The following is a 24501-nucleotide window of genomic DNA, read 5'->3' on the forward strand; positions in this document are numbered from 1 at the left end:
TACCTAACACAAATAATATCCCCATGTCACAGATCCGGCTTCCCACTTTTTCAGTATGTTCTGACATTACATTCTGAGATTGCATTCATCCATCCATCATCTACCCCTTATCCGGGGTCGGGTCGCGGGGGCAGCAGCTTTAGCAGGGAAGCCCAGACTTCCCTCTCCCCAGCCACTTCAACCAGCTCCTCAGGTGGTATCCCAAGGCGTTCCTAGTACAGCCGAGAGACAGTCTCTCCAGCGCATCTTGGGTCGTCCCCAGGGCCTCCTGCCAGCGGGACATGCCCGGAACACCTCCCCTGGGGAGGTATCCAGGAGGCATCCGAACCAGATGTCCGAGCCACCTCAACTGGTTCCTCTGAATGCGGAGGAGCAGCGGCTTGACTCAGTCCCTCCCGGATGACCGAGCTTTTCACCCTCTAAGGGAGAGCCCGGGCACCCTACGGAGCATACTCATTTCGGCCGCTTGTATCCGGGATCTTGTTCTTTCGGTCACAAGCCACAGCTTGTAGCCATAGGTGAGGGTAGGAACATGGATCCAACCGGTAAATCGAGAGCTTCGCCTTTGGACTCAGCTCCTTCTTCACCACAACGGACCGATACAGAGTCCGCATCACTGTAGACGCTGCATTGATCCACCTGGCGATCTCTCACTCAATCCTGCCCTCACTCGTGAACAAGACCCCAAGATACTTGAACTCCTCCACTTGAGGCAGGATCTCATCCCCGACCCGAAGACGGCACTCCACCCTTTTCTGACTGAGAACCATGGTCTCGGATTTGGAGGTGCTAATCTTAATCCCAACCGCTTCACACTCTGCTGCAAACCGCTCACAACAATAACTTAACCTGGCAATAGCCAGACGGATATGCACTTCACACATTATCCATCTGGTATGTCTCCACAGTAATTTGGTCGGGAAAAGGTAGGACATTCTGTACAATAATGCGGGCTGATTGGAAGATGCGTCATTCTACACATTTGTTTTAACCAATCACGGACGGCCATGGATGAAAATTTCGTCTCGGTTCTTGCCAAACAGGGGGAAAGCAGGAACATCTTACGAGCTAAAAATGCACGACGCGCCCCTCGCTTTTCAACAATCAACAAGGAAATGGTGAGTAATTCTGCAAGAACAGAATTAATTGCAGCGTCCATTCATCCATGTTAGATTTGTTAGTTAGCTCCAACGTTGGAGCTTGCTTCCTGGTTTCGTCACAGTTGCATATCCCGCCCCCAAACACAATGTCGCTCTATAATTGGTCCGAACCCACAGCGGTTATCAGCTGGAGCGGTACAAGATGTATTCTCCGGGGTTTGTGAACTCACAAATACCGCGAGAATTCATCTTGCGAGACCAAGGTTAACAAAACCTCTCTTAATTGATGAAAAAATGTGCAGTGTGACATACTAACCTGTAGGTAGGCTGTGAGATCTTTGAGAACAGGAGACTGTTTATGCTCCAGTAAGTGCTTAAGACTGATGATTAGAGGAACTGTGTTCTCTATAAAGGCCTTCTTCCTGACCTGGAAACCCAAGAAACATGTTTAAACTAGCTCAAAAGCAAGCTCAACCTGAACCTAATGGTATTTACCGGTACTTGGGAGGAAGGAAGAAGTACACTCAAACATGTTAAATATTAACTTCACCAACTCACCTGAGAAACCACCTTATTTTGTGCAGCCTGAAGAACTGCTTTTGCCATAGTGGCCGTGTTCACCTCTTCTTGTTCCTCTGCTGCAGCACTGCCAGGTGTGTGAGATACAGCCTGTAGCTTCATCTCTTTCAGAGTCAGTATGTTGAAGGTCTCTGACAAAATGTCTGCACCATCTGCATCCAGAGGCAGCTCTTCATTTGCAAAGCAGGCTGGAATGTAAAAAGAAAGAATAGGATGTGAGAAAACAAGTTTGTTAGGGTTTTGTTGCAGCACACCATTTCACCACTCCAAGTTGCAAGACTGAAGGACAAGTACGGTAGATATAAACTTCTATACACCCATTTAAATGTATTGTGCGTTTGCTTGTGGCTGTTGCGGTGTTGAGTCAGGGCACCAAAGAGGGTCTTGTACAGGGTGCCATTCAAGCTAGGACCTTCACTATCATTTCACCAGCTGACATAGGGAGAGCCGGCACATTTACAACTGCTTTAAGTCTTCAATACCCTTGATAAAAGTGTGTATATGAATGTAAAGCACATGGCAAGACATGGTCAGATTTAAAAAGGGAATCAGGTATAACATACTGAAACTGCAAATAACGCATTTTGTCACAAGGTCAGTACTACTGACCCATCACTGTTTTTAATCACAAAGTTGCCAAAATTTTTCATTGATCTATCTAATCATTCATTTGTATCATTTTCTTTAAGAATCATTTAATTGTGTGTGAGGGGGGGGGGGGGGGGGGGGGGGTTGTATTGCACTATAAATTTCCTTGCATTTATCACTCACCCAGAACACTTTGGCTAATCTTGTTGGTGATGTTGAAGCGCTGAGCATCAGTGAAGTGTTGCAGCAGAAACCGGTAGATCCGAAAACGTTTCTCACGGTGCTGAAGCCCTTTTAGGGAAAACCGGACTTTTTCACTGAAAATATTTGGGAAAGGAACAAACACGGTATCGTAATGTTCATTTAAGGGTAGACATTACCTAGCAGACACTTGTCTCGGAAAGTTGGGTCCAAACCGATTCCTACCTTTCCGTTTGAGGGAACTTGTTGTAGGAATTGTGTCCATTGTATGAATTGAAGTGGTATATACACTCAATGAAATGCTGACTAAACATTTCTGGATTTTTTTTCAGCAGTAAGTGGAGCAGGCAGTATTCACACAGACTGTAACAGAGAAAACAGAATTAACAATTCTGAGCTCTCAAAGGGAGAGAGAGGAAAAAAAAAAAAAAAAAAGAATCAAAAGCTATTGGCTCGTGTCGTTCCCACATTGACATACATTATCAGATTCTTGTAAGTTTCAATTTATGAGTTCATATCAGACATCGTCATGGACTCACAGCATGCTCCAAAATCAAAGAGGAAAGTATGAACTTCGTCCTCAAAAAGATGTATGCTGGACTCGTTGCTGCACCTATTTTCAAGGTCCCATTCATAAGTCCAAGTGCATGAAATAATTTGTATGCTTCATAAATAGCCAAATTGATTGATTGATTGTCTTACTAGGTTTATGCAATCTCCAACCTTTTTTGAGCCATGTATAGGATGTAAAATGTGATTTACCTGGCAATGCCTGGGACAGGATCAACTAGGGCCACCATGAAGCGGAAAAAGAGAGAACCCTTCCATTTCACAAACTCCTCCTAAAAAAAACATCAAAACCCAACCAACTGGCTTGGCGATAAAACAGTAAATATCCTTTTACAGTCTACATCACAGGATGTCGCATAAGCCAAGGGGGGATATTTTGAAAAAAAATAAATACAAATTGTTTTTTGAGGCGTTCATTAAAACAGACAAACTAAATGAAAATGGACTCTATCATACATATATAGCATACTTTATTAAGGCTGGGCAAAGTGTTTCAATAATGACCAGGGCTGGAGAGACAGTGTATTTTAACCAAATTGAGAGTGAGTGGCCATAAAGACAATAAAAGCATTTTCAATTGTGGCAATACTCGTCGCCGTCGACGTCCAAAAACTGCAAGAGCAATTAGCAGAAGTGTCAGAAATAGTCAGACAGCGATTAGAAGCCATCGGGTTCACAAACTTTGTCATTGTTTGTTTTATTTGTTAATTTTTGCTTTCGGACAGCATTGTGACAATCAAACATTTCATCATACAATTACAACATATAATAACCGAAAAGAAAAAAGGGCTGGCGGGAAGAAGCGAATTGTGGAAGAGGCGTTAGCGGATGTGTATGTGGGGCATACAGCGGACACAACAGCACAGAAATCCCAACAGTGTTGCACGTTATGGGTAGGCTGCTACTGCAGAAACTAGGGGTGTTAAAAAAAAAATCGATTCGGCGATATATCGTGATACTACATCGCGCGATTCTCGAATCGATTCAATAATCGGCAGAATCTTTTTTTTTTTTTTAGGATTCACACCTTGAGCATGGAAGAATGTTATATGAACGGAACATTAAGCCTTAATATTTTATTTTAATGCTGTTCAAACATGAAACAGATTACAACCTCTATAAGACTGAAATTTCAGATAAATAAATAATACATTTTCATATAAATCTTACACTCTACAAGCTTACTGATTAGTATTTTCTAAATTTGAATGAAAAAAATCGCAACAATCGACTTATAAATTCGTATCGGGATTAATCGGTATCGAATCGAATCGTGACCTGTGAATCGTGATACGAATCGAATCGTCAGGTACTAGGCAATTCACACCCCTAGCAGAAACCCAACAGTTACATTTTCTAATATATGTACCCTTTAAACAATAATTTCCACCGTACAATTTTAAAACATCCTGCTGGATACAAAGAAATAGTATAATGATCGCAGTTATAAAATTATATATATAGTACAGGCCAAAAGTTTAGACACCTTCTCATTCATTGTGTTTTGCTTTATTTTGATGACCATTTACATTCAAGATTTGTACTAAAGGCATCAAAACTATTAATGAAGATGTTGGGATTATGTACTTAAAAGAAGGTGAAATAACTGAAAACATTTTATGTTCTAAATTCTTCAAAAGCCACCCTTTGCTCTGATAATTTTTTGCACACACTTTTCATTCTCTTGAGCTTCAAGAAGTAGTCACCTAAAATGGTTTTCAAACAGTCTTGAAGGAGTTCCCAGAGGTGAGAATGCCAAGAGTGTGAAAAGCAGTAAATCAGAGCGAAGGTTGGCTATTTCAAAGAAACTAGAATATCTAACAGTTATTTAATATTTTGTTGTTAAGTACATAACTTCACATATGTTCATAGTTTTGATGCTTTCACTGATAATCTACAATGTTTTCGGCAATGCTTGTTACTGTATACACTGTGCCATGGAAAATTATTTGCCCCTTGCAAAAATTCTGATTTTTGCATACTTCAAATGATCAAGTCAATTATACTCAAGTAAATTCAAAATGTGGTTTATAAATTCTAATTTATTGAGAAAAAAAAAAAAAAAAAAAGTCCAAACCTATCTGAACCAATTTGAAAAAGCAATTGCCCTGCCTCATTACTTGTAAAACACACGCATACATACATACATACACTCACGCTCGTTAACCAGCCACTGGGATAATTTCCTTTTTAATGGAATACACCAACTAATTTTCTCACACCACAGAGTTAAATGTTTCTCAAACTTAAAATGACATTTTAATCTCTTCTTACCTGTAGGAGGTTGGTCAGCATGATGAGCGTTTGCGCCCTGATGATTGTTTCACTGTCTCGTAGACAGGCAGAAATATTGGGGATATAGTGAACCACTATATTCGTGTGTCGAACACATAGATCACACATAATCACCACAACATTACTGCGTACAGCGACTTCTGTACCACACTCTAGCTCCCTGGCAAATACGGGAAGGTACTTCTGGACCAGTTCCTCATTATGTAGACACAGTTTACCTAATCCAATTAGAAAGCATTGGAAAAAAAAAGAGGCATCGTTTCTCACACCATTTGCAAATAATGAAAGGGACAAAAAGAGTTTGCTTACCCAAAGTTATGACCCCATGTGCTCTGACTTTGGTTGGTAGCGGGTTTATTTTGAACTGCGAGAAAGGAAGTGAAGCTGGGAGCTCATCTTGACAATCTGTCAATCCTAAACAGACCACCTGTCATGTTACCGTTGAATGATTGTCATTTATAAAGGAGTTCACTGGTTAAAATTAAAATACAGAAAAAGGTTTGATCTTAAGAAGAGAATCTTAAATACAGTATTCCCCAACCATGAGTTAGCTGTTATCCCATTACAAATTATGCGGTTTGAAAGTCGGGAGCAATTAAATCTAACTATCTGAAAGAATATTAGCCCATTTGCATTGTGATTGAGAAAAGAAAAGGAGAGGGAAAATATCAGCGTTAATTTATTTGCATTGCAATGCTCTTCAAATTGTTAGCACGTTCTGAGGACTCCGGTTCGACTCCCGGCTCCCGCCTTCCTGGGTGGAGTTGGCATGTTCTCCCCGTGCCCGCGTGGGTCTTCTCCGGGTACTCCGGTCTCCTCCCACATTCCAAAGACATGCATGGCAGGTTAATTAGGCGCTCCAAATTGTCCCTAGGTGTGCTTGTGAGTGTGGATGGTTGTTCGTCTCTGTGTACCCTACGATTGGCTGGCAACCAGTCCAGGGTGTCCCCCGCCTACTGCCCAGAGCCAGCTGAGATAGGCGCCAGCACCCCCCGCGACCCTTGTGAGGAATAAGCGGTCAAGAAAATGGATGGATGGATGCTCTTCAAATTGTTTAATTTCACCTAAGACAGAGCCGAGACCGAAACAGAGACCGAGTAGAAGAGTGAATACTAGACTGAAATACCCATACAAAAACAAAAAATGCAATACTAATTCAATAGTTCCAAATGTGTGTGCTTTACACATTCAATTAAACATAATGCATGTAATACTGTACCTTGGAATTTGCCTGAATGTATGGTGAATATAGCTTCCACAAGCAAGAGCATTGTTTTGGACACTTTAGCAGGACAGTTGAGTGATGCAGCACCACATGTGTGAAGGTGTTTCACCTGGAAGACACATTTACGGTTTAGAAGCACAGCTTGATACCACCACATGCACAAAGTTCTTGGTATACCTCTCTGTTAATGACAAAAAAAGACAATGAAATCTCAAGGCTATCAACGTATTGTAGAGGCAAATATGCTGCCCAATGTCAGAACGCTTGCAACAGGATAATGCCACAAAACGCAAAAAAATAAAAATAATAAATAAAAAAAATAAAAATAAAAAATGGCAACCAAGGATGGCTAAGAGCAATAAAGTGGACTTTCATGACCCTTGATCCGAATGTTATTGAACAATTGTCGAGGGTGTGTCTGGACAAAACATGCCAACTGGTGTGCTCATAACTTGCTGAGAGGTGCAACAGTCTCACTGAAAGTATTTATAAAAAAAAAAAAAAAAAAAAAAAAAAAAAAAGGTTTGATTTCAAAATTTTAAATTAAATGTGCCATCATTTTTTGTCCAAAACTGTTTCTGCATATTTTTTTTTAATATTGTAGTTCTGTTGAACCACAATTCAAAAATTATATTATTGTTTTAACCTACAAAATGAAGTAATAGAAGGTAGTTGTCACCATTAGCTCCTCATTGATGTTCTGGGTTCCATTTTCTTTCAGGATGATACCAGCCAGATAAGTTTCACACAGTGACACCAGCTCACCACAGTGATGATTCAGGAAACCCTGTAGGGTGGGGGTGGTTACAAAAGTAATTCAAATGGAACAGAAGTACTTGAAATAGATAAATATACTAAACTGACTTTTCTAGGGGTGCTCCAATCAGGATGTGTGTGCTGCTGATCCAAATACCGATGATCCGTGAGTAAGATCGGCCAATACCCTTCACTTGGATTAAGTGAATATTTTTCAATTTTAGTGCTGCTCACTAAAGATTATTTTAATAAATCGACTGACAATTATTTTTTCCATTAATTGATTAATCATGTTTAAAAACATTCATCCATTTTCTTAACCGCTTATTCATCACAATTCTATGCAAATTTGTTTTGATTACAAAACAGGATATAAATGGACTGAAAATGTAGAAAAATAACAAACAGACATACAGTATTATGATTCAGTTACTGGCTTGATCTGTAAAGTGCAGTGTTAAGGAAAGGGGGATGGGAGCACACAGTCTGGTATCAACAAGTCCTCCAACAATAACGACCATTTTGGTCATTTTACTATGCACCAAAATACCACCAAGTGTTAAGTGTTGTAGTTTAGCGACCTCTATCGGCCATGTTAAAACTCATTCACTGCCTTTGACAAGTATACTTGTCAATTGTATTTTTTAGAGCGGTGCTAAATGGGGGCGAATCTGATTATGCTCCTCTGTAAATATCAAACTTGGAAACAACTTTACTGATGCCCAACCACCGGTAGATGACATCATTGCCCCATTTTATACGAAATAAACACAGTTTCAGAGTCCATGGGAGAAATGGCTGTATTTTGGCAAACCTACATTTTTCTACTGTCAATTATAAAAGAACGGGAAGGGGCAAAAAGTAGGGAGTCTATTCTGTTATTTGGTAGATTCGGTTTATATATAATTATTGAATGTAATATCACGTGAGTATTGAAAATTTTAAAATTTCCTAAAATGACTGGCAGTGAATGAGTTTTAAATACAAAAGTGAGACTCGAATCCGGATCTTCTATGCAAAAGCCAACATCTAACTTACTGAGCTTGCCATCCAGTAACAATCTTTATGCTCATTATTAGTGTTGTATTCATGTATATGATGTATATTGTAAGTGTATATTAAGTCACCATCGGACTAATGGTTGGGGTGAGGATGAGGCTTTTCAGTGAGGTTGGAGTACTTTACATGGGACACTAATGGTTGAGATTAACAAAAGGCACAGTGAGGTTGTATAAAACATGTTGCGAACACAAACAATCGCTGGTCCAAAGACGAGTACTTATCTCACCGAGATACTTGACCAGACGGTCTGGGTTCGAAACTCTTTAGTATTTTTGCGCCATTTAACACTGGCGCTAGAGGTCGCTAAACTAAAATACGTCACACTTGATCGGAATTGGGCACCTTTTCAAAACGACCTGTGGTCGTATTTATTGGAGTACTGTCTCGGTCTCTACTAGTCGCTGCATGCAATCCGTTTTTGTGATCAGCAATGGAGCACCACGACAGGTCCTTTAGTTACTAACATTTGACTCACGAACATTCGTAGATACGAACAAAGGGTGACTGATGTCCATAAATGTCATAAAATGCCATTTTACGCTAGAAAGTACATATTTTTAAGTGCACACCACATCATACATTACGGTACAGTATTTCAGGGCTGCACGATATTGGAAAATCAAGCGATATTTCGATATTTAACGTGTATCTAAAGAAATTACATTTTTATTATCTATATATAATCTACATAATGGTAGTGGTCATGGCAAGAAACACCAGGCAATCTCCATGGAAACAAAGGTTGCCATTATCAAAAAGTTGGAGCATGGTGGTAACTGGAAAGATGGCTAATGTTGGACGTCATAATGCCATCCATCTCAGCAGTCTCAATTGAACTCTCCACTCAGTAACTCCTCCATCCACCTCTTCTTCTTCCTCCTCCACCATCTATGCAAGCATATTTATTTTTTTATGGTATACTGTATTGAATAATTAAAAAAAAAATCATTAGAAAATATTTTTTATTTATACATGGACAGTATAATTTATGTCTATGCAATGTATATAATTAATTTTTTTTCTTAAAATTTTATTAAAAAAAAAAAAAAAAAAAAAGTGTCTTACAAACAATTCCACTTATACAAACATCCACTCTGAGCCCATTGTGTTCTTAAATTCACTGCCTTTGATAAGTATACTTGTCAATTACATTTTTTTCCAACAGAGCTAGATTGGGGAGAATCTGATTATGCTCCACTGTAAATGTCAAACTTGGAAATAGGGCTGGGCGATATGGCCAAAAAATTAAATCTCGATTTTTTGCAGTCATTCAGGACGATTACGATTTTAAACTAATAAATCCAACAAACGTTTACTTAAAGGTTTCATTTATTCAAAAATAATTCCTCTGCAAAATGTTCAGACACCAGTAACATAGACTGATTCTAGATCAGTTTTAAGGCAAAATTACATCACTTTAAAAGCATTTGGATGTAACAGAACATAAGAACAACAGCTTTTAATCATCCAGAAGACAAAATTCGATTTCACGATTTAGTAAATTTTCAACGATTCGATTTTTTTAAATGACGATGTATTGAATTCGATTTATTGCCCAGCCCTACTTGGAAACAACTTTACTGATGCACAAACACCAGTAGATGACATCATTGGCCCATTTTAAAGTACCACTGATTGTAACACCCACCTAAGAGTGAGGGAGAGAGAGGAAAGAAGAGAGAGAAAAAAAAAACAACAAAAAAAACTCAGTTGACCCATCCCCTGGAGAACCAGTGAGCAACAGCAAGAGCTGCGCTCGGCAATCATTTGTTGATCTAACCCTCCAATTCCAACCCAAATTGGTTCCATTTTTATAGTCAAAGTTTTATAAATAAACATAGGAGTAATGGCTACATTTTGTGCAATCTACGTTTTTCTACTGTCGATTATAAAAGAACGGGACAAGGCAGAAAGGAGACAGTCTATTCGGTCATTTGGCAAATTCGGTTTATGTATAATTATTAAACATAAATAATATAGTGTGGGTATTGAACATTTTAAATTTTTCTAAAATAGCTGGCAGTGAATGAGTTAAGTTGAGGACTACCTGTTCTTATTTCATCAGAAGCTATAAAATTAAAAGGCGTGTTCTCCAACCTGAGTCTTTTTGACATCTTCATTGCTGCCAATTCGATGCAGAGTATGTATAGCAGCACTGATAACCTCAAGAGACATAGTAAAGGACTTCAACCAACGCATAAGATCATCTGCAGACAAACAAAACAATTAAGCCAGACAGATTAAAAGAAATGTTACTGTACCATCACCCAGGTCCACTACTGCAAAGTTCACTCACCAACTATCCTATCCTTTGTGTCTTCATTCAAATGAGCAGAAATCTCTCCAATCACACACATAATGTGACAGCAGGTTGTCACACTCACATCTTTTGAACTAAGGGAAAAAAAAAAACAAAAAAACAAAAAAAACAACTCAGATTCTCAGCTGTAACAAAAACACAGGGTAAATTGCAAACTTTGTAGATACTGATATAGCCCACCCTACCTGACCATGTTATCCCAGGCATCCATTAGTTTTCCATAAGGAATATTGGGTGATGCAGCAACTACCTTGGAAAGCAGCAACCAGGCTCCAGCACTGTGCTCAGCCTCCGTGTGTGAAATCAGATTGAATGTTGCATTAAACTTGTTTTGTTTAGTCCAGATGGTGATGGCCTGACTGAAATATTGGCTGGAGAACAAAAGATAAAAATTTGAATTTGAAATAAAACAACAAAACACAATAGTAATCTGTGTTCAAATAAACATAACTACAGGTCCCATAAAATAAGGTTTTGAATCTTTTTAAGCATGCACTTAACTGGGAATTGCAACATGTAGAAAGGTCAAATGCAATTGGATTCAACGGGACGTAATTGAGTTCGTACATGACCATGCTTCTGAATAAAAGACAAACTGACAAACCTAAGGTTCTGACACTCATCACAGAGCAGATTTAGCAGCTTCCAGGTCAGCCTCTGAGTGGTATTGAGATGGCAGCCGGCAGAGTATGCTTTGACCTGGCTAAGCAAGATGTGGTCTAGAGCCTCCAGGGCTTTCTCCTTGACAGAGGTCTCAGAATCAACCAAAGCTGTTAATACACCCTGCAGCCATGTCTTCTGCACCAGGCCGCAATCTGGTTTAGCCTGGTAGTGGCAATTGGTAGGCATAATAAACATGACAGAAAGCAGCATGGATGTGATGCTTTAAATGCAATGAAATGTGAGTTGTCTGAAAAGTTGCTCAACTGCTAACACAGACTCACATTAAGCATTTCCCCCACACACTGCAATGCTTTCTTAGTCACAGACACAGCCGGGTCGCGACAGCGCTCAGAGAGCAGAGAAAGGTTCTCCCAGCTCATGGGGATCACACCATGTTTCAGAAGACCTACAAGGGCCTGAGAGAGGCAAACAGAAATGAAATCTAATGATCCACACAAATACGGTAAATCTTCACACTGCACATCAAGTGGAATAAAGTATCAGTATCAAGTTCATAATACCTGTAGTGCTGATTTGCGAACATTAGACTTGGAGTCTTGTATACGTCGTATGAGAAGAGCAATGTTTTCTCTTGCTGCATTGAAAGTAAACATCCACATTAAAATACATGATCCAAAATCGGTTCTAAACATACTATCCATGTAAGAAGAATCATTCATCATATTAACTAGCCAGTCATGTCTCATTTTTTTTTCTTTTACATCTTCAAACCTTTCAGTCTAATTAAGTCAAATACATTTTACTTCAATATATAATTGGTAAAGCTACAGCAGGGGTCGGCAACCCATGGTTCTGGAGCCACATGTGGCTCTTTCATCCTTCTATTGTGGCTCTCTGTGAAAATAATGTATTTCAATAATGTTGCGTGGATGAGAATTCGCTTGTGTGGGGATGAGGAATCGCTTGTGTGTCCGCCTGAAGCCTGTGTGACGTGAGGATGCGTGCGCATTATAGCAGCGCGCTGTTTTAAGGTGCTTAACATGAAGCGTATCATGGTGACAAGCAGTGTTCCCTCTAAGCTGCACGCGTGCGCAAATGTGCAGCGCTCTCACCATCTCAGCGCACAGCAAATGTCTGCAGCGCATTAAAAAAATAAAAATAAAAAATCTTAACCTGAGCTTTATTTACTTTTTGTATTTTTTTTTTTATATCACCTTCCTATAAAGAATTTGAAAACTTTATATAGCATGGGGTGGACGGAGTGGGAAAGAAAAATGCGACAAAGATAAATAAAAGCTTAAATGCAAGGGGAACAATGCATGTCGTGTCGTGGGACGCAGCGGCTCAGTCCAAAATGATTGGGCAACAAGGCTACGGTGTATAGAGGAATTTTATAAACACATTCTTATGGAAGTGCTTACCTTGACGGATGTCCACAAAATTTGAATGAACTCATTGTTGAGTGTAAGACTTTATTAATATAAAGTTTTGTTAATGGGCCAAGACAGGCAAAAATACCTCATCAGATGCAAAATGTCAAGACTTTATAGCGTTTTGTATGACTCACCATCACAGACCAAGCTCTCTGTGCTACCGACCTCCACAGTCCTGAACGGCAAAGAGTGATAGGATTTCCGAGGCTGTTGGGAACTGCCTAAAACACAATTCAATTCGGTCCTATTTATTATCCGGTTCACATTTTCACAACTGATCAACACTGAACACTGACTCTTTCCATTAAAAAACTTCAAATAAGATGTCCAGGAAATGGCCACTGAGCTTGGAGCAGGAGTCTTAAACTCAACTTGATGTGGGGGCTGCTGGAGAATCTGGTGTGCCTGGGGCGCATCAAGTATTCCACAAAAAGGGGTACAACTATGAGATTAATCAAATGTTTATTACATGTTTTTCTCAGTTGCTAAAACACTAAACCCCAACCTCTGAACCAAATTCTCAGTTTCCGAGAATAATTTCTCCAATGAAACACTTTGACCAAAACCTTATCACTCTTCAGGCTTGACCCAAATCTTAAAAAAACAAAAAAAAACAAAAAAAAAACATCCACTCTTTTTTTGATAAACCTTAAACACATTTCACACTTTTCCTAAAACACTTTTCACACGGTGATACACGTGTGTTACAAAGTTTTAAACACTGGCAGCAGAATATGAACACAACTCTAACACATCTGTCATCTTTCAAACACAACAACCCATAATTGAACACACACGTTTCCAATAATGGAAGGTCCATGACCGAGAGCCTTACACCAGGGCAAATTTATTGTAGGCAATGGAGCAGGCCTGTGATTATCTACAGTACCTATGGAGCCATTTCAAGGTTGGGTTTGGCACACCAGAACTTTTATACCTCGTTGCCTGGCAAAGGAGATATTGCCTGTGACGTGGATAAAGTTCTCTGGCCAGACTCAGCATGAAGACATGGTGCAGAATTAGTATCAGTGACTTTTGCAGTAGGCCGTGTGTAAATTTGACTATTTAGAGTGGGCCCAAATAGACTCAGTTTTAGAGTAGGTTAATATTTACATTTGGAAGCCAGTAAAATAAAGAATTAAAAAAAAAAAGGTAAAAGTCAGTCAGTCTGTCAGGGTTTGAGGAACGAACTTACGACCTTCAGCTTGGGAGACTGCCACACTACACCTGAGCTATGCCCCTCCTACTGTTTGCCTATCTCCAAGAGGAAACCAAAAACCTTTTTTTTTTGGCCTTGGAGTTAGGAAATTTCCAGCTGACACGAAGTGTATACTAACACACAGCAAGAGCTGCGCGGCTTTGGAAGTAGATCGGTTGTCTCCCAAGCTTAAAGTCCTGAGTTCTTTCCTCAACCCTTGAGTGACTTGTTTATTTATTTTTCAATTCTTTATTTTACTCTTTTCCAAGTGTAAATATTACTCTAAAACTGAGTCTATTTGGTCCCACTCTAACTAGAGTCAAATTTCCTCGACAGAATTTACTGTAATTTACGTACTGTAGTTTTTGCCATGGAAGTGAGCATATGATTTGGACTTTGGATTTGCTAAACGCGTGGTTTTGGGTGCTGATATCACTGTTTATGTTTTGCTTAATGCATGTTTTTTGTTGAAGGTGCCTATTTTGATTTGATCATGTTTGTTCTATACATGTAAAATTGTTGACTACATGTCCTGGATGCTGTTTCGTAGATTATTTTATGTAGTGTCTTCTAGTCTAACAAATGCTCTTGTGGTGAATATATTATTACTTGCTGTGATCTGAACCCATTGTTTGGATTTGAACACCGGCTATTAGGTATTGAAGTGAAAAGTCAGGGGTGTTGTAAAAATTGTTAGAATTTTTGGATTTGTGTTTAAGGTTTTTGTGAAAGGTGCAGGTTTCAGGAAATTTGTTTTGGCAATTAAGAAAAACTAACAACAGTTAAGAACATTAACAATTCTTAAAAACGTGAAAAAGACGTTTCTTTTTGTTCTGTTGGTGGTTTGCCCCAAAAAAAAATAAATCCAAAACAATATGCATTTATCCACAACCACCCCACTGCAAATTAAACAAAAAATAACTAATAAAAATATTCAAGAGGAAAAATAACCAAAGCAGCAAATAGGTAAAAATCGCAGGTGCCGAATTGTGAGTACTGGTACTATGCAAAGGTCCCCTGTAGTAGAAGGAAGCATATTTATAATCCTCCCCTTTTCCCATTTTTTTAAGGTAATGTTCATAGATCAAAGGCCTGCTGTTAAATTTCAGATTCAGCTCCTAGTTAGAGAAAAGCAAGTTGTGCAAAAAAAATACTGAAACATTGAACATGTGTATTCATTCAGAGGTCAAATTAAGTTCCCCTGTAAAGGTAATTTCAGGCCCAACACTCCTAACTTTGTGAGTAGCATAGTTGCCATTCTGCATTTGCTTGCAGCAGGACTTAAAAGACAGACAAAAAGTTTACCTTCTGCAGTTTCCCCTTCCAATACAGTGTGGGCTGCACCTAGAAAAACAGAGTTAAGTGAAATTTTGTAATAATGCAGTAACACAAACATCATCATACAAGCTTTCTTTCACCTTAAATTTAAAAAAAATAAAAAAAAGGTAAAGTTTTTTTTTTAAGTATTATATGAATAAAAGATATTCATAATCTGACACTTCTTCGTGAGACTTCACAGATTATGCAGATTTCTTAATTAATTCAGTATTGCAGGAAAGAAATATATTACTGGCAGAGAAGAGGTTTTGAACAGCACAGGCAGCACTAGGTGAACGCAATTCCAGACACTGAGCAAGGCAGGTGAGGACGTGGCTTTGGACAGTGGGTGAGGAGTCTTTACGTCGAGCAAACAACAAGCTCTGGATTAGGAAGCGATGTGGCAGATAGCAGGCAAGACCCGGATCTTCACATTCCTCGGGCATCCTCTCTGGGTGCCCCAGTAGAACCATCACGACATCCACAGAGAACAGGCGGAACACCATCTACCAAACCAGTCGACAATATTGGTTCATATTTTAGATTATTTACAATATGGCGATCTGCTAATCCGCCAAATCAATTAAAATAAACTACCTAATAAAGATGCATTATCATAAACAAAACATAATACTTTTATTATGTAATAAAGTGATTACCTTTGATTGTCTTGAGAAGTTATATAGCCACTTGATGAAGAGTGCATAGTCTGTAGTTGACATCTCGGATATCAGCATGCCAACTGCCTGGGCTCCATGGTTTCTAAACTCACATTTTTCCACCATCTAGACACCATAAATAAGAAAATAAAAAATAGGCAACAACACATAACACAGGGAAACTGCAACAGAAATGTCATAGCCAGCATGATTTTGGCTGAATTACTCACCTGAACACAAATGTGCTGCAGAAGTAGTTTTAAAAACGGGCGTGCCACATCCTTCAATTCATTCACAATGTGACTGCAATTCCAAATGCAAAGAATCACAGCGTTAGAGTATGAATACTTACACAACTCTGATGGAAAGCATTTTGTTACAATACTGATAAATTAAGACAGACAAAAAAAAAAAAAAAAAAAAAAAAAAAAAAAAAAACTATAAAAGATGCGATATGCGAGATTTAAGGAGGACCCACTCACCAAAAGGACTCTCACACTATTCCAGTTAACATTATATACTTTTGCCCACAGTTTTTTGTTTTTAAAGTTTTTCCTTGCCCTTCTGGGTGTTAAGATCATGATGTTAATATTTGTCAACTGTGGGCCAATGAAGCCCTTTGAGACTTTTGTGATGAAGGGCTTTATGCTTAACATACCGTAATGTTAGAGTGGCTTTATGATATTAAATATACTTTTTAGGAACAAAACCTCTTTTTCATTTTGATGAACATTGAGGTCTACTATATGCAATTGTATTTTAATGTTAGTCCAAGATGATGATGATGATGATACCTAAATAGCAGTAGGTGGTACTTTGTGTTAAGTTTGAGAACCACTGTTATGGACAAAATGTGTGCTGTGCTTACAGGCAGAAGATGCTTTCACTGTACGAAAAGCATCAGTTTGTTGTATCCTTAAAGATATTTGACCGTTGTGACTAGCCCCCTGCGAAGAATTCCTACCAGCATCTAAAACTCTTGTAAATAAACAATGAAAACTTTTCATGGTCAATTACATTTCTCGATATGGGCATTCCCAATCATCCATGTTGATAAACAGTGTGGGGAACCAGAACTACATACAGTAGGTATAATCACCAATGGAAAACCTTATTACCTAATTTACAGTACAACCTCAAAAGATGGACAGCTTCCATCTACTGTATGTACTTGCTTTGACACTCATTGTACTCAATACTGTTTACCAGACAAATTGGATGGCTTGATCACGTGTGGCGAGTACTGCATGATTGGGTACAAGCAAGGTTGCCCTGCCTCTGCCCCCTTTATTCATCATCAGGATTACATAGAGAAGACTGTGGAAAACCATCCTTAGGGACTGGACAGAGGACGAAACAGATTAACCACATGATTGACAAGCCTCTATTATCCTAGATGATCTATTGCTACAATACAAATATATGATTGAAAATTACTTCTTTTTGGCCTCCATGTTTTGATGAGCAAATCAGCTGAAGGCCATAGAAGGCCATCTCAGGGATGCTCTGGAGTTTATTAATATCTCTGTATAGAAAGAACATAAGAATCAGGTTCCTGTATACATCATGGGAGGAAAACAAACAAAATATTATAAACTTACTGTCTAGCAGCAAGGTTTAGCTCTCCAATGACTGGTTCAAAGTAAAGCAACTTACAAAATATCTGCAGACAAAATAAAAAAGGTTAATGAAAAATGGGTGCAGTTGGGCAAAAACAAAAACAAAAGTTGGCTGAGATCTTAATTATCACCTGTGTGCAACAGGAAGCACTTTGCGGTTTGTCTTTGAGTGTGAATGACTGCAGAAGCCTGAGAAGACTTTGAACCAGAAGAACGAGTGCATCTCTGATCCTGTTTAGGTCTTGGCTTGAGAAATTGAGCTCTTCTTCCTCCTCCTCTTCCTCATCCACTTCCATCTACATGTAGCACACTTAGGCATCACTATTGTCTAACATTATTCACCACATTCATTAGAACTAACACCACACTGAAACATTCTTACACTTTGTAAAGAAAAATTCTTAAATGTTCAAATCTAGGATGAATAAGACTCATGCTTAGTCAGATCAAACATATTGGCTTGTTGATGTTAAAAGCGAGACCTCTTGAGTTTCCTTCCGTGGTGGTTTGGAACGCTTGCCCTCTGCCTGAGAACACTTGAGAGTGACCTTTTTGCGCTTTTTGCCCAAGTCCTGAGGCCAACAGTGAGTGCTTGCACTCACGCAAGTGTCCAATAAGACCTCATGGAAAACTTTGTTAGCAATGCTTCCTAGAAGACATGTAAAATTGTATGTTAACTGTTAGTTGCAAAATTAAATACAAAGGAAAGAAAAATCAACACCTTCCATGGTCTGTGCAGAGCATAAAGTGACTGTTTACCTGGGATTCCAAGCAGCAACAAATAGAGGGAAGCAGCATAGAGAATTGCCACCCTCTGACGAACATTAGCTGCTTTGGCTTTTTTTGTCAATACAAAGAAGGCCAGCACAGCCACCAAAGACTGCACCGAAATACCATTCTCTCTCAGCTGTACCCAAATACTCTGCAGTAGAAGAGACAGGAATAAGCTCATCTTAATTCAAAATCATTGTCGGAGACCTAAGACGGTCCTGAATTGCAGAAATATTCCTCATCAGTCCACCAAGAAGGAAATTGGATAGGGTTACTTACATTATTGAACATATTGAAAACAAAGTTAAACATTTTTAAAAAAAAATTTTTAAATCAACATTTTATTTTTCATTCTGTGATGTATGAGATCATGTGTAGACCAACCAAATAAACCTGTGAACTGTCATCTCTGCTTGAAGATTGTAGTTGTTCTTCAGAAAGCGCCAGTAGACAGGTGTACAGCCTTCTGAAATCTTCCTCTCCACAGGCTGCTAGTTCCACTTCGATGTCATCTTCCATCGGCATCATCTCTGTAAATTCTGCATCCCACACTGCATCAACCCAGGCTGAAAGTCAAAGTTGAATACATTACCAAGAAGCACAAAAAGTAGTTATCTACGATAGTTGTCATTGAACATTAGGGCTGGGCATTACCAACAACCTCACAATATGATACGTATCACGATACATATGTATCATGTCTTTAAGGAGATACATACTGTGTATAATGTAATTAATACATAATGTAATTAACGATTATTAGACCTACTAGATTATATTTTTAAAAATGTATATTGATGTAACAGAACATATATTTCTTTGCATATTATTGAAGTAGTGGGCTTTCAAAATGAATGAAAATTGAAAAATGCAACAACAAAAAAAATAGAATTAAAAGAAAAGAAGAATGTTAGCATTCATTTATTCATTTAATGAATTGTTTATTTAAATTTAACATGGAACACATTTATTCAGTACCAAATATTCAATATTTTGTTTTAAAAATAAAAAATACATTGTGTTCAACATGGGAAAATGCTGCTTTTATTTACCCAAATAGTTCCAAAATGGTAATTTTAGGGCTGTATTTCCAGTAACGTTATACTGCAATATTTTTACTGTTGGCCATCAAACCGCCAGAATCTATATCAGCCCATGCCTAGCCTGGCCACATTGAATGTGAAAATTGGTAGTGTGGGTTTACTTTGAAATACACCTTTAGTAACAACAGTGACACCTGTTCCCAAACTTTTCTGACAAATATTTATATGTTATAATTGTGTTAAATCGAGAACTGCAAACGTTAATGTACTGTTCCACCAGGTGGCGCAGCAACTGTCGCTTTGTTCCCTGTTGACTCAAGCCAGGTCAGTGACTCAAGCACACAACGACTGGCCTTTGGTTTTGTGTCTTCACTTGCTGTACTGCGTGCGCGTCTGCATGGGTATGGCGTTAGATTTGTGCCACAATTCCGTGCGTAACAAAATGTGTTTCGTACGTACAAAATGTGTTTCGTACGTACAAAATGTGTTTCGTACGTACCAAAAATGTGTTTCGTACGTACAAAATGTGTTTCGTGCGTACAAAACAGTCCTCGCGCACGCTTGCTACGTCTCTCCTCAACACGTACGAAACTTTGATTTACGCTTGCGATGCAAGGGTAGAGGCGTAATATTTGTGCCACAATTCTTAACCAATCAGGAGTCGGACAAGAGAGCAAATCCTGATTGGCTGTTTAATATCCAATCAGGCAGAACTTTGACAACGTGTCGTCACGCCGCGTTGCATCATGGGCGCTTCTTCGATTTTTTGTTTTGTTTTGTTTACTAGCACTCGGTGCTTTCCTGTTTGTATTTTATCTGCATTTCTGCTGACTTTTATTTACTTAACAAAAGTTTTGTTATATTACGGGGTGAAGCAGCTCCCAACTGCTTTCCTGCTTAGCGGAAGACAAGTTTTAGCCCTCATGGGACCGTTGGATGACCGTTGGGGGGGACGCTAACTTCCGAATCGAAGACTACTTTCAACATTTTCATTACGGTAAGTAGCATAAAAGTAGCATCTTTTAACTTGGCCACTATCACACACAGGCTTCCAAGACAAACAAAATTGTATGTAATAGTTACATACACGACATTGGCAATGGATGTGCATAGTTATGATGAAGAAAAAAAAATCGCCACCCCCTTTCTTTATTTTCTTATGCATTTTTAGTGCCTAGTGCCACCAAATGTATATCGTGTAACTAACAGACAGAAAAAAAACATGGAATGTCCAAAAGCACTGTTAACACAATGCCATAGTTACTGATTTAAGTACGTTAGTGATATTGATTAGTTATGAAAATCGTGGAAAATTACGAGATATCAGCTCTTGAATTCAATTCACGAGTTAATTTTGTTGTCATTACCTGTATACTTGTGCACATAAATGCCATCTCAAACAAATCACTAAAGCAGCCTTTTACCACCTAAAAGACTTCGACAGAAGGGTTGCATGCTCCATACCAGAAGAACCTGACTCATGCTTTTATTTCCAGTAGACTTGATTATTGCAAAGGTCTTCTGACTGTTCTCCCTCAAAAGACCACCACATTATAGCTGCAGAGGTTATGAAGTGGTTACCCTGAGTTGTACTAGACATTTAACATGAACAAGAAACTGTAGAAACATGGATGGTCACATTGTTTTCCCATAACTACATGAAGATGGATGGATATGATTGTTTCACGTTTTACAATTAATAACCTTGAGCTTTTGTTTGTTTCCAATTTACCAGGTAAACCAATCCAGATTGCGCATCGTTTCTATATCCGGGTCACAGTCATCAATAAGATGTCTAAGGATAGAGAGTACAGCTGAGATGGATGGGACGGCGATGGATGGCTCCACAATAGCAGTCTACCATGCCTACTGTGTGTAAAACTTGAAATAAAAACTGCAAAGATGCACTGTAACTGAGGACGATTCATTTGATTTAAAAACAAAATGTACAGTTTGCTGTTTGTTGATCGATAATGCATCATTAAGTGTCAATTACAAATACAATGTGTAATATATTTTCATCTGTGGAACCTCTTGGGTCTTGCATTCTCAATACATCATCGTGAGTACAGTACTCTGAGGTCTTCTTGGTCAATGATGGGCAAATGTGCAGTGTGTGCACTTCCGCACTTTAATCTTGAAACCATAAATGTGTCATGTACTGCATTGGCACTGTACCTGCAATAGTATTTTGGTTATTGTTTACAGGTTGTTCCGAATACAGTGTGTGTGACACTTTTTATTTTTCTAATTGTCAATGATACTGTTTGCAAGACACATTTAAATAAGTTCAGTAAAAGTGTCGACAACTTACAGGAGAAAAAATATTTTAAAAATGTTTGATTTGGTATGCTGCAAAACAGGCCATTACAACTATTCGAACTTCAAATTATGATAGTCCAATGTTAATGTTGTCATTCTTCAGGAGCTCTTGATTTCTCTGCTGTCAAGCTCAAGCTTCATGTTCTGACTCTTCCTACAGACATTTTAATGACTAAGTCAGGGGTGGTGAGATCCAGTCCTCGAGGGCCGCAGTCCTGCTGGTTTTGGATATTTCCCTTCTTCAACACAGCTGATTCATGATCAGCTCATCAGCAAACTGCAGAAACCTGATAACGAGCATGTTAATTGGAATCAGCTGCACTTCGAGTAGGGAAATCTGCAAAACCTGCAGGACACCGGCCCTCGAGGACCGCAGTTTGCCACCCCTGGACTAAGTCAAATTGGTCTCATCAGCTGGCTCAAAAACGTCAGGAATTGGGGCTGCACAAAATTGGAAAATCATGCAATACGCGATTTTGCTGAATATAGCAATAGATATTGCAATATTTAATATGGATCTAAAGAAATGACTGATAATGATTTTATTATCTAAGAACAAATGATATTTCTCATGCAGTAAAATGTATTCAGTTATTTAATTGTAATGACTTCAATAATGTTCAACTAGTGGATGGTGGTGCACATTTTAGCAAGTGGCTGACTGGTCAAATTCAGATAAAAGCATAAAATTCCATATGAAACTTATTGTATGTCTGTTATATGCATATTGCATGGGCTAATAGCACGACATCAATATTTTTTCCACTCCACTTCTTCATCTTCTGCTTCTCGTGGTGTTTTTGACACTTCTGTTGTGGTGTCATCAGGTGCATTCTGTGTCCTTTGTCATCTTTGTTGCCTGGTAGTAAAAACAAAACCCAAGGTTAGCGCTCAGATTTTTAATTGTCTATCTGTTGTTATGGAAAAATGACAAGATCAACCATGTTTCTCACATTAGTAAAACAATTATTTTGGGCAAACATGTTTATTTCAACAGCTGCTAGTCATGGTGTATGGTTGTCTTGTAACCAAAATGAATTCAATTCTTACGTCAATAACTATGGCATTGGACTGCCAAACACAGTGCTCTTAGGTATTCAATGTTTTCTATTATTCACGATATACCTTTAGTGGTACCAGGCACTAATTACTAAAGAAAAATTGATGGTCTAACATTTTCTTTTCTACTTCTTATACAACGCCAGCACGCCACTCATGATGGCATGCATTGTTTAAGATTGTAATGATAGTAGCACGATCAAAAGAGGACAAAACTATAGGATTTACTGACTTAAATACAGTACAGTATTTTGTAACTTACCATAATGAAAACGTAAGTAGCAGGTTAGCCTCTTCTCTTTTTTTTTTTCTTCTATTTTATGCCGTCATCCAACATCACCATGAGCGCTAAAACTTGTTTTCCCTCCTTCTTCCGCTAAGCAGGAAAGCAGTTAGGAGATGATTCATCCCGTAACATAACAAAACTTCTATTAAGTAAATAAAAGTCAGCAGAAATACAGACAAAAATTCAGACAGGAAAGGACTGAGTTCTTGTTTAAAAAATAAAAAATAAAAAAAAAATCGAAGAAGCGCCCATGATGCAACGCGGCGTGACGACACGTTGTCAAAGTTCTGCCTGATTGGATATTAAACAGCCAATCAGGATTTGCTCTCCTGTCCGACTCCTGATTGGTTAAGAATTGTGGCACAAATATTACGCCTCGAGCCTTGCATCGCAAGCGTAAATCAAAGTTTCGTACGTGTTGAGGAGAGACGAAGCAAGCGTGCGCGAGGACTGTTTTGTACGCACGAAACACATTTTTGGTACGTACGAAACACATTTTGTACGTACGAAACACATTTTTGGTACGTACGAAACACATTTTGTACGTACGGAATTGTGGCACAAATCTAACGCCATACTATGGGTGGGTGGGGCCGTTTCCCCTATTATTTTTATTTACAAATAAAAATCTTACGCACGCACGCACGTATGTTCGTCAGGAGTTAAACTTGCTCAATGTTCATTAATGACGGACTCAAACTCACCAATAAGTTTGGAAATTGAATCAGTGTAATAATGTAAATAAACGCCCAGGTCGTGCTTAAACAAATTAAAAATAAACAGGAAGAACGTATGAAAACTCTGACGCTTTCGAATACAACTTAAATAGCAGGACCTATACTCTATTCCTTCAAATAAAGTTACTTTGTCGGCAGGTGACTCGTATTCGCAATTTTACCTTGTGAGACTTCGTTAAGCTTCAAAAACCGTAACGCAGACGTCAACTCCATCTTGAATAAAACCGCCAGAAAAAGGTTCGCTCATGCGCAGTATTTGTCCGGTTTAAGCGGAAGTGACGCACTGCATTTACGTCATATCCGAGAATCGGAGAATCTCTTCGTCCCACTCGCTATGAAAAAGAATATTATTTGATTAATCTTTTAATTTTTCTTGCTAAGTTTTATATTCATAAATGTAAATGTGTAAAGTCGAAACCATTTTTTTCTGTTTTTGAAAGAGATAGTTGTATATTTACAGTTCAGCTCTACTTCCAAAAATAAGAAGGCTGTAAAGACCTTGATTTTTGTGTTCTCATTTTGGTGTTTTTAGTATTTCTTAGTTTAAGACCCCTAGCTGGCAATTTTTATTTTATTTTTTATTACATTTTATTTTTTATTTTACTCCCCTTTTCCTTTACTGTTGTTGTGTGATGATGATTGTTTGTTTAATTTTTGCCATGTTTGGATTTTGATTTCAATTAGTTAAATAAAGCAATTAAAAAAAAACTCAGCTGGTGTGAAACCTGACCGTCAAC

The 24501-nt window shown here is 38.5% G+C and overlaps 1 protein-coding gene and 2 long non-coding RNA genes across 6 annotated transcripts in view; 1 reads left to right on the top strand and 2 right to left on the bottom strand.

The window, feature by feature from the left end:
- Nucleotides 1-24501, bottom strand: part of ncapd3 (non-SMC condensin II complex, subunit D3) — a 37314-nt gene that overhangs the window by 6795 nt on the left and 6018 nt on the right. For 3 of the 4 annotated variants that reach the window (XM_077494679.1, XM_077494676.1, XM_077494678.1), the window contains exons 1-29: nt 23926-24018; nt 18702-18883; nt 18306-18468; nt 18029-18195; nt 17678-17842; nt 17529-17590; nt 17365-17452; nt 17134-17267; nt 16158-16230; nt 15928-16053; nt 15522-15774; nt 15257-15295; nt 12888-12974; nt 11881-11954; nt 11641-11775; nt 11301-11521; nt 10882-11067; nt 10673-10770; nt 10474-10583; nt 7238-7345; nt 6553-6667; nt 5643-5747; nt 5313-5551; nt 3231-3310; nt 2694-2831; nt 2451-2584; nt 1659-1867; nt 1417-1527; nt 1-3 (exon numbers count right to left, since the gene is read on the bottom strand). The exon at nt 1-3 is cut by the window's left edge and continues 165 nt beyond it. In XM_077494679.1, the coding sequence (XP_077350805.1) occupies nt 1-3; nt 1417-1527; nt 1659-1867; nt 2451-2584; nt 2694-2831; nt 3231-3310; nt 5313-5551; nt 5643-5747; nt 6553-6667; nt 7238-7345; nt 10474-10583; nt 10673-10770; nt 10882-11067; nt 11301-11521; nt 11641-11775; nt 11881-11954; nt 12888-12974; nt 15257-15295; nt 15522-15774; nt 15928-16053; nt 16158-16230; nt 17134-17267; nt 17365-17452; nt 17529-17590; nt 17678-17842; nt 18029-18195; nt 18306-18468; nt 18702-18883; nt 23926-23977 (3657 nt within the window). In that variant the 5' untranslated portion in view covers nt 23978-24018. Of the gene's footprint in view, nt 4-1416; nt 1528-1658; nt 1868-2450; nt 2585-2693; nt 2832-3230; nt 3311-5312; nt 5552-5642; nt 5748-6552; nt 6668-7237; nt 7346-10473; nt 10584-10672; nt 10771-10881; nt 11068-11300; nt 11522-11640; nt 11776-11880; nt 11955-12887; nt 12975-15256; nt 15296-15521; nt 15775-15927; nt 16054-16157; nt 16231-17133; nt 17268-17364; nt 17453-17528; nt 17591-17677; nt 17843-18028; nt 18196-18305; nt 18469-18701; nt 18884-23925; nt 24019-24501 lie in introns of those variants that run through there. The other variant, XM_077494677.1, reaches the window with a different exon arrangement.
- LOC144000905 (uncharacterized) lies at nt 19789-21434 on the top strand. The gene is made up of 2 exons (XR_013278321.1): nt 19789-20357; nt 21096-21434. It is a non-coding gene; the product is annotated as an uncharacterized LOC144000905 (long non-coding RNA).
- On the bottom strand, nt 22210-23460 carry LOC144000904 (uncharacterized). The gene is made up of 2 exons (XR_013278320.1): nt 23004-23460; nt 22210-22541 (listed from the first exon to the last, which is right to left on the bottom strand). It is a non-coding gene; the product is annotated as an uncharacterized LOC144000904 (long non-coding RNA).

The sequence above is a fragment of the Festucalex cinctus genome, chromosome 14 (genome assembly GCF_051991245.1).
Source record: "Festucalex cinctus isolate MCC-2025b chromosome 14, RoL_Fcin_1.0, whole genome shotgun sequence".
NCBI lineage: Eukaryota > Metazoa > Chordata > Actinopteri > Syngnathiformes > Syngnathidae > Festucalex > Festucalex cinctus.